Source organism: Nothobranchius furzeri, chromosome 16, assembly GCF_043380555.1.
Source record: "Nothobranchius furzeri strain GRZ-AD chromosome 16, NfurGRZ-RIMD1, whole genome shotgun sequence".
Classification (NCBI taxonomy): domain Eukaryota; kingdom Metazoa; phylum Chordata; class Actinopteri; order Cyprinodontiformes; family Nothobranchiidae; genus Nothobranchius; species Nothobranchius furzeri.
The window spans coordinates 60,103,841-60,119,168 of NC_091756.1; the positions used below are offsets into that span (position 1 = coordinate 60,103,841).

At 46.2% G+C, this 15,328-nt stretch overlaps 1 protein-coding gene across 2 annotated transcripts in view; it reads left to right on the forward strand.

Moving 5' to 3' along the window:
• The window catches only part of boka (BCL2 family apoptosis regulator BOK a), a 45,070-nt gene that overhangs the window by 6,906 nt on the left and 22,836 nt on the right, over window positions 1-15,328 (forward strand). For both annotated transcript variants that reach the window (XM_070545889.1, XM_070545890.1), the window contains exon 3: window positions 2,360-2,488. In XM_070545889.1, coding sequence (XP_070401990.1) covers window positions 2,360-2,488 — 129 coding nt within the window. The remainder of the gene's footprint in view (window positions 1-2,359; window positions 2,489-15,328) is intronic.

Consider the following 15,328-nt stretch of genomic DNA (forward strand, 5'->3'; position numbering starts at 1 on the left):
TAGTCCCATTGACTTGCATTCATTTTTTTGTTCTCGCGGGGACCCATGGTCTGAAAGTAGATGGGCATGACTTAGGCTCCCTAGAGAGAGCATTGATTACTTCAATTTGCCAATTACTTTCCTAATTACGTACTTCCTGTGGTTGTCACCTGGAGAATGACACTCGGTCACCTCACTGGACCCACCTTTAGCAGGTGACCATATATCATTTTATTTTCATCAACTTTAGTAAACGTGGATCTGTTGGACAGATAAGCAGCAAGAGCAGCCTTTCACTTTCAAGTTTGGGTCTTATGATGATTGTTTGACCTCAGTGTTCCAATTAAAAAGTGATGATTTACAAGATCTCAGAGATAGGATAGGCTCAAAATAAATTTAATTCAGTTTGTTTAAATGTCGCCCAGTCAGTCGTCTCAAAGGCACTCCACGAAGTAAAATGCAGGTCGGTTCATTAAGCCAATCAGTAAAAAGTTTCCTATATAAGGAACCCAGCAGCTAGGATCAAGTCACTGACAGTCAAATCATCAGGAACCATCAAATTTAACATTAAGATCATAAAATCAGTCTTGAATGTGACAGAAAATAGATGGAGTGAAGTAGCACTGGTTGTTAAATGGTCCCATTTTCTAAGTCCTGTCATTAGGTAAGGATAGCAGAACAGAGGACGATTCTAGAGTGAAAACAAATAGCAATAATAATCAAGCATGTTGTGATAAAATTGTGATTTTTAAAAATATATAGTTTGAGTTTTTAACTTTGAAAATTGTCGCTGAAATAAATTTGTTTGAATGATCAGAATCGGCTTTGTCAGTGCCGCAGCGTCCCAAAGCACACTCCGCAGTACAGCCTGACCAAGGTTACACACTAAACATGTAAAACAAAACAGATGCAGGCAGACCCGACAGCTGCCCTTCATGAGAAGTTTGCTTTACTGGTCTTGGATTGAAAGAAGGTGCAAACATTGACGTCTGTTTTTTAATGAGGTCTGATTAAGTAGTGGCCCGAGGGTGGCTTCGGGGTCGTCTACACCATAATTTCTCCCAAATAAATTACTTCTGTTTTGTTTTCATTACGATGAAGGGAATTAAAATGAATCTATGTTTTGATGTTTAGTAGATGGTCCTGTAGAGCTTCAAGGAACTAATATTTTATACTTTAATGGGAAAATAATCTGAATATCATGCAAAGAATGGAACCCAAAGGCAGCACAGAAAGAGAACTAGGCCATTTCTCAATTCGCCTGCCTGCACTTGTGTACTCGCATCCTTGTGAAACATCATCAACGTTGTATGTATCATGGCAAGTTCGCTCAAAGTTCCTGGATGTGTTCTTGCCCCACCTGTTGTATCGAGGGTGCATCAATGCATCTTTCTGCGGACTTGGGACAGCAAAGTTTCCCATAATGCATTGCATTGCAAACCAGAGGAGAAAGCTACAAATGTAAGGTTTTATATAAAAAATACAGATAAAACAATATCAAGTTGTCTATTATTGTAAATAATCGTGTGTAAACTGTAAATTTTGCTGTGTGTTAGGATTTTACTCTTCACGATCATAGCTCCATTCTGATTAAAAGTTAAATTTGTATTCATTAAAGAGTGGGAAATGCTAGTATTTTATCAGTTTTGATCAAAGGTGGGCCACGTTTTGTTAAATAGGGTTTAACTCACTGTAAAATGGTAAATGGCCTGTATTTGATATAGCGCCTTCTAGAGTCCTGGAACCCCCCAAGGCGCTTTACAACACAATCAGTCATTCACCCATTCACACACACATTCACACACTGGTGGTGATGAGCTACGATGTAGCCACAGCTGCCCTGGTGCGCACTGACAGAGGCGAGGCTGCCGAGCACTGGCGCCACCGGTCCCTCCGACCACCACCAGCAGGCAATGTGGGTTAAGTGTCTTGCCCAAGGACACAACGACAGCGACAGACTGAGCGGGGCTCGAACCTGCAACCTTCCGATTACGGGGCGAGCACTTAACTCCTGCTCATATTTATTTACAACCTACATGTTTTATTATCTTTTTAGTTGGATAACATGCTAGTGCTCCCTTTTAAAGCAGTGGTTCTCAATCCTGGTGCTGGAGGGCTGGTGTCCAGCACGTTTTAGTGGTTTCTCTGCTCCAACACACCAGATTCAGTGGTTGAATCACCTGTGCAGCAGCTCATCAGGCTCTGCAGAATCCCGTTAATCAGATGTGTTGAAATGGTTAAAACTAAAACATGCTGGATACCGGCTCTCCAGGACCAGGATTGAGAACCACTGTTCTAAAGCCCTACAGTCCTGCTTAACGCAGCAGGAGAACCGACGACTTAACTAAGTTCTATGTTCTGTTTCTTCTGCTATGACCAGGTGAGGAGTTGGAGTACCTCCATCCTAATGTGTACCGTAACATCACCCGTCAGTTGAACATCACTGTGGCATCAGAGAGCCTGGTGACTGAAGCCTTCATGAGTGTTGCAGCTGACATTTTCTCCACAGGTATGTCCTCTTCCTTGGATTAAGTTGTGGGAAGTAATTAGAGTTCACTGGTCCTTACCAGAAAAAAGATTTTTTTTTTGTTTGTTTTAAGGACTCCTCTGGGAGGGATGAATTGTAGTTTTAAAAAAACAACAACATTCGATAGGAAACATATTTTAAAATAACTTACCTAAAAAGAAACAACTCACTTTTAATGTGACGACTTAAACTAGTGGCATTTTCAGGACGCTTTTGTCTCCAAACTTTAACGAAAGCGTTGAACTCACAGTAACATTACGCCGTTTGTGATTGTTAAAATGTGGGTCACACCAAAAAAAGCTCAAACATGAGAATCAGCTGGCTTCGTCCTCGGGGGAGTTGTGTTGCAAAGGTAAACCTGAGTCATTCTGGAGAGAAAAAGCTAGTTATTCCAGTCTGACTGACATGGAGTTAGAAGAAATAAGGTAGTCAAAATAAAGGAAATACATTAATTCCAGCTTGCTGTTATGATTATTATAATTCACACACTCATTGGTACACTTTAGGTACACCTGTTCAACTTCTAACACAAGAATCCAATCAGCTAGTCATCATCATGGACATCAGGAGCTGGTTTGGTCTGGTTAATCAGGTGGCCAACTACGTGCAGCTGCGTGATATAATGGCGCCATTTAAGCCCTTTCTGAGCCCTCGATACAAATTTGTGTGGTCACCCGAGTTAGAGGCTGCATTTCAGGCATCCAAGCTGGCCATCGTGGACTCTATCCGGGCAGGCGTAGAGATCTACGACATGGAGAGGCGCACTTGCCTCCGCCCAGACTGGTCCAGGCGCGACATTGGATACTTCCTCCTCCAGCAGCACTGCACCTGCAGCTCTGGTGTCCCTGGCTGCTGTCCGGATGGATGGAAAATTACTCTGGCCGGCTCACGCTTTCTCTCCTCCGCTGAGCAGTGATACGCCGCTGTTGAGGGGGAGGCCTTGACTGTAGCATGGGTTCTGGAGCAGACCAGATGCTTCACGCAGGGGTGCGACAACCTGGTCGTGGTCACTGACCATAAGCCCCTGGTGAAGATCCTTGGGGACCGGTTATTGGATGAGATAACTAACTCTCGCCTGTTCAGGCTCAAACAGCGCACACTCCCATGGCACTTTGATATTGTACACTTGCATGGCAAGAGCACCTGTGCTACCGACGCAGCCTCCAGGTATCCCTCACCCTCTGGCTCTGATGAGGGCTGCTGCATGGGCGCATGGAACGTGACCGATAGCGAGGAGTTGGTGCATATGGCGTCCATTTGCAGCGATGCACTGGAGTCTGCTGCCATTGCATGGCCACTCCTCGCTCAGGGGACTGCCGCAGACGCATGCCTCTTCCACCTCCTGCACCTCATTGAAGATGGGGGCAGCATTGACCCAAAGGACCTGGCGCTGGCCGACCTGTCTAAGGTCTGTGAGTCAGTGCACAAGATGGGGTCCTGCTGTACTGCTACCACGTTGTTGTCCCCACGTCCCTCCATCATACAGTACTTTAGCACCTCCACACCACCCAACAGGGCAAGTCGGTAATGGAACGATGGGCCTGCTCCATTGTTTACTGACCTGGTATGTCTAACGACATTCAGTTGACCAGTTAGCGATGCGCAGACTGTAACCGCAATACCCCCTCGCAGGCGGCCACACCTCCCATGCCGGCATCACCGTCATCTACGCCATTTGAGGAGGTGTTTGCAGACTTCTTCAACTACAGGGGTCACCACTACCTGGTCGTTGGCGATCACCTCTCCGGCTGGGTGGAAGCCATGAGCTCTCCCGCGGGCACCAATCTCTGGGGCTCCATTGGGCTTATCTGTCACTTAAGAGCTTTCTTCGCCACGTTTGGTGTGCCCAAGGAGTTGTCAAGTGACGGGGGCCCGGAGTTCTCGGCAGGGCATACAGCGGACTTCCTCCGCTTATGGCAGGTCAAGCACCGTGTGTCCTCGGTTGGGTTCCCCCAGTCTAATGGAAGGGCGGAGGTGGCTGTCAAGACGGCGAAGCTCCTCCTAGTCTCAAACACCAGCCCGACCTGGAGCCTCGACCATGACCGCTTTCTGCGTGCAATGCTGCAACTGCGTAACCCCAAAATTCCACTATCTCCGCTCCGCTCCGGCACGAACTCCGCAGCAAAAACGGTCCCGTTGTAGTCAATCAGAGCTGTTCCACTACTGCGGCCGTGCGGCGCAGTGCACCGCCCGCCGTTCCGCCATCCGGCAAAAATAGGATCGATTCTATTTTTGCTGGACACCGAGCAATGATAAATGATGGGCAGATTAAACAGTTTATTTCGATGCTTCTCCCACACAACGGGTGTTTGGATCTAACTTCCGCATTTATTGCTCAGACTGTATTGCAAGATCTCGAACATCCCGCGCATGCTTGTTTGCGCACCTCAGGTCTCCGCAGCAGAGTGGAGCCGTTGTAGAGCGGGTACAGTATAATTTGAGTTCGGAAGCGAGCGGCAGCGGAAAGCGGGGGCGGAGCAGAGATAGTGGAATTAGGGCTGGGCGATATGACGATTTTAGACCGTTTTACGATTTACACATCTGACGGTCTGTCATTGTTGAGAGACCTTTTTATCACGATTCACAGCTCTGCTGTTGAATTTCTGCCTCTGAATGAAAAGGGAACTTACCTCAGGCGAATGACACGCCTTTGTTTGACCCTTAACCAATCAGAGTGAGTCATAGTAATATATTAGTGCCCCGCCTGTTTTCCCCTGTGTGTGAACAAACATGGCTTCGCCGCGGCTGAGCGACAACGAGGTTTTCGTTCCGAAGAGGAACGCAGGGTTTCCTTAGCGCGCGGTGCTAACAACTTAGCGACGTGACATGTCTCGGAGAAAGCGTAAAAACACGTTGGACGCTTCTTCTGAAGCAGGAAAATAACACCGCTTCTTAAGCAGAGCACGCCGCCGCCTCGGCTCGTCCACCCTCTGCCGAGCCGGACTGAGCTCGGTCACTGGGTCGTTGGAGCTGCCCCGTGACTGCCTGATGGAAAACCAGTGGGTTTCATCAGACTAGTAGTTTCTTGTTTTTGCTGGGACCCCCTGTATTTTACCGCTCCCTCCTGCAGTCTTCCCCTATTAACATTTAAAATGATTCTGTAAACTCCGTGTATCAATAGAAAGAATCTCTGCCTCTGCCAGCTGCAGTAAATGTAGTCTCCAAATAATAAGAGGTGCATTCATCTGTGTATCTCCTTTGATCCGCATTAGTGATATTCTCAGCACCAGAACAATGAAGCAAAGAAAGATTCCTGAGTTTGTTAGTAATTTTGTTTATTAGGTGCATCTAACCTGTTCTATTTGTCTCTGAAATGAGATCAAATCAGTGCTTCTATGGGTTGTCTCCAATCTGCACTGGAAAATTTTACTTTATTTAGAGACTTGTTGCAGAAAATATTCAGAATGCGCAGTTTTTTGCTACCACAAGCGATCTCTGGTCCAGCCGCACATCAGAGCTGTATTTGAGCTTAACTATCCACTACATGAGCAACTGGGAGCTACATAGTATTTTGAACACGTTAATGTTTGAACAATACGTTTGCAATTGACATGTTTGCACTTTAAATATGTTTACGATTTTAATTTATGTTAAGTTACTTGAAAAACGAGAAAAACTGATTTTTGTAATTGTTTCTCTCAGGGCTTTTATCATCTCTGGTGTGAGTTTAAAATATAAGTGTGTTAGCACTGTGCTGATTATCCCTAATATGAATAAATATTTATTTATTCAATGTTTCTCTTCTTTAATATGCAATTGAAGTTATGCTATTCATGGATAAAAAATCGTGATAAAATCGAAATCGTGATAAAATATTGGAAAAATCGTGATATTCTATTTTTGCCATATCGCCCAGCCCTAAGTGGAATATTGGGGTAATACGCCTGATCCCGACTGCGACCTGTTGCCCGCGCAAATCATCTTTGGTCGCCCCTTCAGGGACTCGCTGTCATTTGTTAATAGGCTGGAGAAGTTCTCCAACCCTCACATCCGTCCGCTCTGGCATCAGGCATGGGCGGCGAAGGAAGAGTCCATCCGTACTTGGATGGCCCACACCACTGAGTCTCTGAGAGAACACGTACGACTGCTCCGCCCTCTCGTAGTTGGGGAGGCGGTGTTCCTCCAGAACCTAGTTGGCTGTAGCCCGCGGGCATGGGACAGATCTGGGGTGGTAGTAGAGTCACCAGGACACGACCAATGCCGCGTCAGGGTCGATGGGTCTGGCCGCCTCACCCTGCACAACCGGCGCTTTCGCCGCACCTTCACCCTGGCCACCCCTCGCACTCACCCAGATAGCGCTGTGCCCCTGCCTGCGTCCAACGACGAGACACACGACTTAGGTCCTGCCAACCCGGGCTCAGCGGGACCCCTGCCAGATCAGTCACACACACCATCCGAGCCCCAAGGCACAAACCCTGGCACCGCCCAGCCGGTACCTTGTTGCGACTTCATGTTGGCCAAGAATCCTCCAGACGTAGCCAACGGGGATGCTGCCCCAGCGGCGTGGACCCCGGAACAATGCCCGTCACCTCCCTCCTCCCAGCCAGCGGGCTCCGGTCGGTTAAGGCGGCCACCCAAGCGTTATGTACCTGAAACTGGCCTGTGGGTTAGGTCATAAGTCCACTGCGCCATTGTGTCACATGGCTTCCTGGACTGGGGGGGGATGCAGCGGTCACCACTGGCCACTAGGGTGTGCTGTGATCAAACCTCGAGGGAAAAATAAATGTATTCAGGGATGTGCCTGAAGTCACATACATGTGACTATCCCCTTCAGGGACGTACCTGAAGTCACGTACATGTGACTATCCCTGACTGTACAAACTGCTGCTTCTCATTTGTATTGCTGCTGCTTGTTCTAAAATAAAATGTTTTATTTTATTTTAATTACCTTAAAAGACTCAAAGTCTCTTTTTACACTTTATATTTATTTAATCAGGATCGTTGTCAAGTCGACGCCAGAAACAATGAAACACAACTTGAATATCAGATGAACAACAAGGCTTTATTCAACCGGCATTCATACAAGTTATCAATCATGAACGAAACATTTCTCTTATCGTTGCTTATGGGTGGAGAGCTGAACACCCCAGTTAGAAAACGTAATCCATGAACCTCGTCAAATAGAATCCTTCAAACAGCTCCAACAGCTCTGAGCTCTGCTCTGCTCCTTATACATTCCCTGATGTGCGTGCAAAGCTGCACACCTCCACCAGGATTACCTTGATTACATCCTCATGATCACATTATGTTCGGCTCTACCATGATTATCCTCATGATAAGTGTGATTGACAAACAGTAGTGATCAATAACTTGTATAAAGCAATTATACAACAGATGACAAGTTCATTTTTATTACATTCCACTCTTGAACTTTTCATCTAATTTATGTAACATCATGGATCCATCACCATTTCCCCATCAAAACCAACGTCATTTATAACATACCTTGTAGTTCCACTTTAATTTTCATCGTAGTCTTTGCATTATTACCCAATTTATTTCTCTTCTTAATCGAATAACATACACAATGTTAGAATGCTGATTATAATTAATGCTGCAATCATAGGTGGAATTAGCACTTTATTAGCGGTACTCGACATGCCTGTAAATATATCCCACCAATGATGAGCGGAAGCCTGTTCAATCAATGTAGCAACATGTTTTATGTCCCCTTGCGCCACAAGAGTAGACACCATGAGCCTGGAAAGGTTGGACCTATGAGAGTCAATCAATTTTGCCACTTCAGTGGAACCATCCAATGCGCATTTGAATTGTTCCAGTGAGAGTGTCCAAGGGGAGTGTAAAACCTCCCATTGTATCTTAGTCAGCCGACTAGATACAGTGTAATTACTCAACCAATAGGTCACGTTATTCCATTCCCACATATGTATACCCTTGAGACAACCTGAAAAGGGAACTGAAGGTACCTGTGGGGAATTGGTCATTGTAGCCACGCATAAGGTGTTAGGACCCACCTGCCAAAACTGTTCCTCTGGGGGTGTGACCGTCCAATCACAGAGTACGACCCTTGAATCAGTGAAACATGGATTGCTATGTCCTTTTACCAATGGGCAGGCTAAACCCTTATCAGTCTCATCACAGTGTTTTACTTCATATGTTCGATTTGTTTTAACATCCCACCACTCTCCACTAACATGGAGATACCAAAACCCTTTAGTGGTTATCACCGGCAGTATCTGATATCTACACACAGTCATTACTGATGTCATATTATACTGATCCCAGTATCCAGTACACATAGATTTATTACAAATCGTCATTTCTGCATGTAGCTGTAGCCATAATGAACTACTGATGTTCCATAATGTTCGCCATGCATGATAGTTATTACTCATTACCTGTATTTGAAACCTATTTCTCTGTGTCTCAGCATGAATAGTCTGCAAGGAACAGACTGTCCAATTACCTATGTGTGACAAATTATGCAATGCATCATGAGTTTCATTCCAAAGCTTTAGATTCCATTTAAATACACTTTTCCACACATCACTTTCTTCTAACTGACTAGATACAGTCGAAGGCATCCATCTTGCAGTCTTGGTGACAGCTTGTGCGGTGTATTCTCCAGTGTTGGACAGCATAGTTCGTGTCACCTCATTGTCTGCTGTGTTAGCCAGACCATACAAAGTTCCAGTTCCTCCTAGCACGGTGTCATACCATGCTCGCCTCCTCCTGTTACAAGGCGGAATAGGAGGGAATTTCACAGTCCATCGCACATATTCGGCTACCCTTATTTGTCCCATTTGTTGACAAGTGTGAACCAGGGGAGCTACAGCTGTCTGCGTAGCTCTAGCTGTGTCGGGCAGCACCCAGAATATGTACAAATAGGCGTATCCTCCTGTGATTACAGTTCCATTCCTGATCCGGAAATCGCGATCAACCTTCATACTCCAATTTGTGCCATTTTGTATGCAAGTACCATTCCCCTGATGGTATGCACAGATGCGCGCTGCAGAATTAAAGGTTACTGTTGATCCTTGAACCAACACCCCCGGGCTGATCACCCTTCCTCGGATTTCCTCTGCACCGGTACATCTTACCGGTAGATGTTAGGTTTCCCAAGTAGCAAGCGTCATTTGCTCTGCATGTGAATGTGCCTTGAGTGCGGTTGGACATACTGCTAACCAATTCCAGATGGCCCATGACCCCTTCTTCCAACACTTGTCCTTCCGTGAGCCCCCAACAGAAATGTGCCCTCAGTGCGATGACAGCGAGGACATGGAGGACGATGACCAAACATCCGACACCACCAGGTCCGCGGAGCCCATCCATCGCCTCGACAAGGGTTCAATCCTTTTGTAGGGGAAGGGGACCCAGTCAACCACCGTCACTCAGACACCCGCCTATGGGATACATACAAAACTGCAGATAGAATGACAAGAATTAATTTTCTCTCCTGTAACATTTGTTTATCGGAATATTAATCCATTTTTCCTCTCCGGGGAACAATACACTTACCACAGCATCTTTTCCCTGTGCAATAATCTCTCCAGCTCTGGGAGGACCATTGAGCTGCTCCACCCACACTTTTGCCCCCGCAGTAAAGTCTGATGATCCAAACCCAGTTTCACCCAAATGAGTGATAGTGGTAGGTTTAGTAATCTCTTCAACTTTGGACATTACACACCGTTTGATTACTAACTGAGCTATCTTGTCTCCTTTTTTTAGTACCAACGGTTCTTTACCTGTATGCTGACACACCACACCTATTTCCCCTTGATAGTCTGAGTCTATTACCCCAGCTAAAATGGTTAGACCCCTCAAAGCTAAACCACTTCTTGGACACACATGAGCATAAGTTCCTGGTGGACATTGAATTCCCAATCCTGTTTTTACCACTGTCACTTTATTGGTTACTAAAGTGATGCTTTCCAAGATTTTAAGATCTAATCCCACAGAGCCCGCAGTTGCTCTAACAGGGAGTTCTGCCTCAGAAGTTAGTTTCCACATTCGTATAGGAGGGTCAGTAGAAGTTGTTTCCCTTCCTGCCCTGGCAACCATTAGCATCAGTGGAGTAACTCCATCCCCCACGGGTCTGTTATTTAACTGATGTACTGCCCTAGTCAGATTTTCTCTCCATTTGTCCAAAGAATTAGTAACCGATAGTTTCCTTAGTTTCTCTTTCAGTAACCCATTCATTCTCTCAATGAGTCCACTAGCTTTCGGGTGATATGCTACATGATAGATCCATTCTACCGCGTTGTTCTCTGCCCATTCTTTGATCTTATTTCCAGTGAAATGGGTACCATTATCAGTCTGAACCTGCAAAGGTAGTCCATAATAGGTCTCTATTAATGACAGACATTTCAATGTAGCCTCCTGATTGGCGTTATGACACGGATGCACCACCAGTACCCCTGACACCGTATCCACGGCTGTGCATGCATACTTACAGTTTTTACTTTTTGGCAATGGTCCAATGAAATCAATCTGCCAACACTGTCCCGCTTGTTTACCTCGATGTATCTGTCCCTGTATATGTCGAGGGATTCTCTTTTTCTGATGTTGACAAGGTTCACAATCTTCTATGGCAGTTTTAATATCATCAATGATGAGATCTATTCCTCTGTCCCTCGCCCATTTCAATGTTCCCTGCACACCCCAATGTCCAGCAGTAACGTGAGCCCATTTGGCTAATCCAGGACTTGATTGTCTTACAGCCTGAATTTTCACTATCTTATCTACAGTCTGATTATGCAGGGATTCAGGATCATTGTTATTAGTATGAGCATCCACATGTAATACTGACACAGGAATATTTTGGCATTTCTCCCAAATGTCCTTCCATAGGTCAGCTCCCCAAACCTCTTTTGAATGTATCTTCCATTGTGTAGCATGCCAAGTTGGCATCCAAGTTAACATTCCTTGGGCTACTGACCAGGAGTCAGTATAAATACTTACTCCCTGCACCCCAGCCGCCATTATTACCATGTGTACTGCTTTCAACTCCGCCCATTGACTACTCTTTCCTGTCCCTGTGAGTTCCATAACTTGTTGTGTACCAGGGTTAAATGCCCCAGCCTTCCATTTCCTGGTTCCTGCCACATATTGACAGGAACCATCAGTGAACCAGGCTCGCTCCTGCTGCTCTGGGGTGAGTTCGCTCCATCTTACCCCCAGTTTCACAGGAGAATCCTGGATTGGTTTTACCTCAAAAGGCACTTCATCCATTTCTGGAACGTCTGCCACTTGCTCGTGGAGCATTGATACTCCTTTTTCTACAATGTTTCCCTTTATTTTATCAGGATTGCCATGAATTACCGAGGCCTCCGCCCCAGTGTCAACCAATGCCATTACTGTCTGTACTGATTTTTTCCAATAAATCTGTAATTCCACATGTGGTCTGATATCATTTATTGACCATCCTGAGGCACTGGCAACAACCTGAGCTTGACCTTCATCCTATTCATCATCATGTTCCCTTCGGTGCTGTTTTTTCTTTCTACGCTTCACTGCCGCCACCTGATAACACTCATCTGAACTCTCCTCCTCTGAAGATTCCTTGGGAGGGGCGGAAGGTTCAGCAGGCTTCGACGCCACCTCCCTGATCACATTCTGCAACATTCCAACCAATTCTGACACAGACATCCTGTCGTCCTTTTCAGGACAATGTCTGAACTGACAATGGACCTTCAGTCCCATTTGGCTGCATTTCTCCATCAATGCATTAGTGGGCAATCCATCAATCTCCTCAAACGGCACTCCCGCTTGTCGCAGTGCCCTCCACAGATCTGTTCTAGAGGGGCCCATTGCCCCCCCTTTACGACCCCTTGAATGTGGATCAATCCTGGGTTTATTTTCAGTTCTAGCTCCCTCTCTCCTCGTCTCACACCAATCACCCAGCGTGGTGAGTTCGCCAAGACGATCTTTTATCGCGGCAAAAGTCTGGTCTGCCGCGCCAAACAACAAGCTGGTCACCATGGGTTTATAATGTGGTGGGGCATGTCTGATGAGGTGATCTCTAGTTGCCTTAGAGATGTTACAGTCCACCACTCCAGCTCCCCCGTTTCGAGCCACTTGCTCTCTAATAGTGAGTCTGGTGAGCCGCTGAATGGCATCTCTCACTGTCTGCCATTGCCCTTTAATCTCAGACCAGTCCGCCGTGGTAGGATAGATTACATGACATGCCAGAGCATATGCATCCCCCACATTGAAATCTTCATCAGCTGGCAATGCCCGGACTGTAGCCCGGTATTCAGCATTTATCTGTGCATCAGTACTTAATCCTGAAAATCTCATGGCATCACCGGCATCTATGGCTATATCACACGCGCCATCCTCCATAAGGCGATTAAGCCAGGAGTCAGTTGGTTCGCCTGGGCGCTGTTTCAGCTTCCCATTCATGTGATTTAACTCATCTTGTGAATAATCCTCTAGCGTTGTTAGCAGCCTAGGGGCGGGTTGTGGCTGCTGTTGTAACATCCTTCTTATATTACCCGCCTCATCGAGTTCCGGCCGTCCCTGATCATCCACCATATCTACCAGTATTGGTGGAATAATTTGCTGTTCTCGCCGACGCCTAGTAATAGGTCTTTGTTCTGACATCTTTATCCCCTGTAATGATGGATACAAGGGCTGAGGTGGTGGGTCAGGTTTAATCGCCCACTCCTCCTCCTCATCATCCCCCCAAAGATCCCCGTTCCATTTCTCTGGGTTCCAATCTTCACCAACATTCTTTACAAACGCCCGGATCTGAGCAGGACCTGCTCTACGAGGTCGCTTCTTTTCCTTCCTTTGCGCTCGAGACACAAAAGTCAGCGTTTTATCCAAAACATTCTGAGCATGCTTTAGCTCTTTCCCCATCACACACACTCTCTGCTCAAACTCTGAGCATGATTTTTCAACTTCTTCAGCATGGATTTTCTCCTGCGCCGCTCGCTCTCTACAACTGCTCAATTCTAACTCCTGTTTTTTCCATGCTTCTGCAAAAAGCCACATCATATCTCTTACTCCTGCCAGCGGCGCTTTTTCTTTAACTTCTATCCGCGTCAAACGGTCCAGCACCACGGCGGGGCTGACCACTCCATTTAACTCTCCCCACGGCCCAGGGCGTCCACCGCGCTGCCTTAACATATCACCAATGGTTCGGAACTCCTCCGTTTCCCAGCCGGGAATCGGCACGGGAATCGGCGTTCCCTCCCCAGAAGCACTCGGCTCCTTTTTGCTTCTCCAAAAACACTTCATTGTTGCTGGAATAGCTTGACTGATCCTGTTCGTGACGCCAAAAATGTTCTAAAATAAAATGTTTTATTTTATTTTAATTACCTTAAAAGACTCAAAGTCTCTTTTTACACTTTATATTTATTTAATCAGGATCGTTGTCAAGTCGACGCCAGAAACAATGAAACACAACTTGAATATCAGATGAACAACAAGGCTTTATTCAACCGGCATTCATACAAGTTATCAATCATGAACGAAACATTTCTCTTACCGTTGCTTATGGGTGGAGAGCTGAACACCCCAGTTAGAAAACGTAATCCATGAACCTCGTCAAATAGAATCCTTCAAACAGCTCCAACAGCTCTGAGCTCTGCTCTGCTCCTTATACATTCCCTGATGTGCGTGCAAAGCTGCACACCTCCACCAGGATTACCTTGATTACATCCTCATGATCACATTATGTTCGGCTCTACCATGATTATCCTCATGATAAGTGTGATTGACAAACAGTAGTGATCAATAACTTGTATAAAGCAATTATACAACAGATGACAAGTTCATTTTTATTACACTGCTCAACCATCACGCTGCTGTCCATCCATGCTACTGTTCGACTTGTATCTGTAAGTCTTCACCTGCTTGTTAAGCTAATGTAATGGTCACATTGTGAGTATGCATACTAAGCCGTGCTGCATTTGTTTACGTATTTTATCGCATTACTTAGCTTTGGTCTTCAGCCCATACTGCTGCTTCACGCTGCCGTTGGCTTCTGCTCACTCAGCTTTGTATGTCACCGCAGGGCTCCTTCATCCTTGTCAATAAAGCCATTAGACATTGAGGAGTGTATTTCTTCACTAAGCACGCCCCCTGCCCAGCGCTGGACTGACCATAGGGCATAGCGGGAAACTGCCCGCTGGGCCGACCCATTCATCTTTTATGGGCCGGTGTCTGGTTTTTTTTTTTTTTTCCTGGCCTCTAGTTGTTGCGGACAACTTGCCCGCGCTGCCCCACGCGACGCCTCGTAAAAGTTGGTGGATTGGCCAATTGGTAATAATACACTCTGGGCTGGACCAATAGCCAGAGGTCTGATGCACCCGCCAGTTGTTTGTGAATCTCAGTAAACAGACAGACGAGCTTTACAAAATGGAGAACAAAAAACGGAAAGCAGTAGCGGAGAAAATTCGACTAAAAAAGAAACTGGCCCTTCAGGCTGATGCTGGCACATGTGTTAAAATCTCACAGTTGTTTGGTAGTGAAGGTTCAAGTAAAATCAATTTAGGAAGTGATGGAGCCTCAGCCCAGCGACAGGTTGGAGAAGAAAAGAGGGAGGAGGAGGAGAAACCCGAGCCGGTGTTGTGCCATACTCGCTGCCAAAAAAATGATTAGCCACCGCGGGATCGCGCACGGTTAGGTAATTGCATTTCTAGACAAAATTCCCCAGGATTTCGCCCTAAAACTCGGCATATCTAGCAATATGGACATTCAGAAAGCAAAGATAACCTCTTCCGGTACTTAAACAGATGTTTATCGCGGATATTAGTGTGGCAGTGTTTGTGGCACCCTGCGCGGGAGCACGAGGACGTGCTTGTGGAAAGAGGGAGGAAGATGTGGCTGCGTGAGCGTCCTGTCACAATGTCC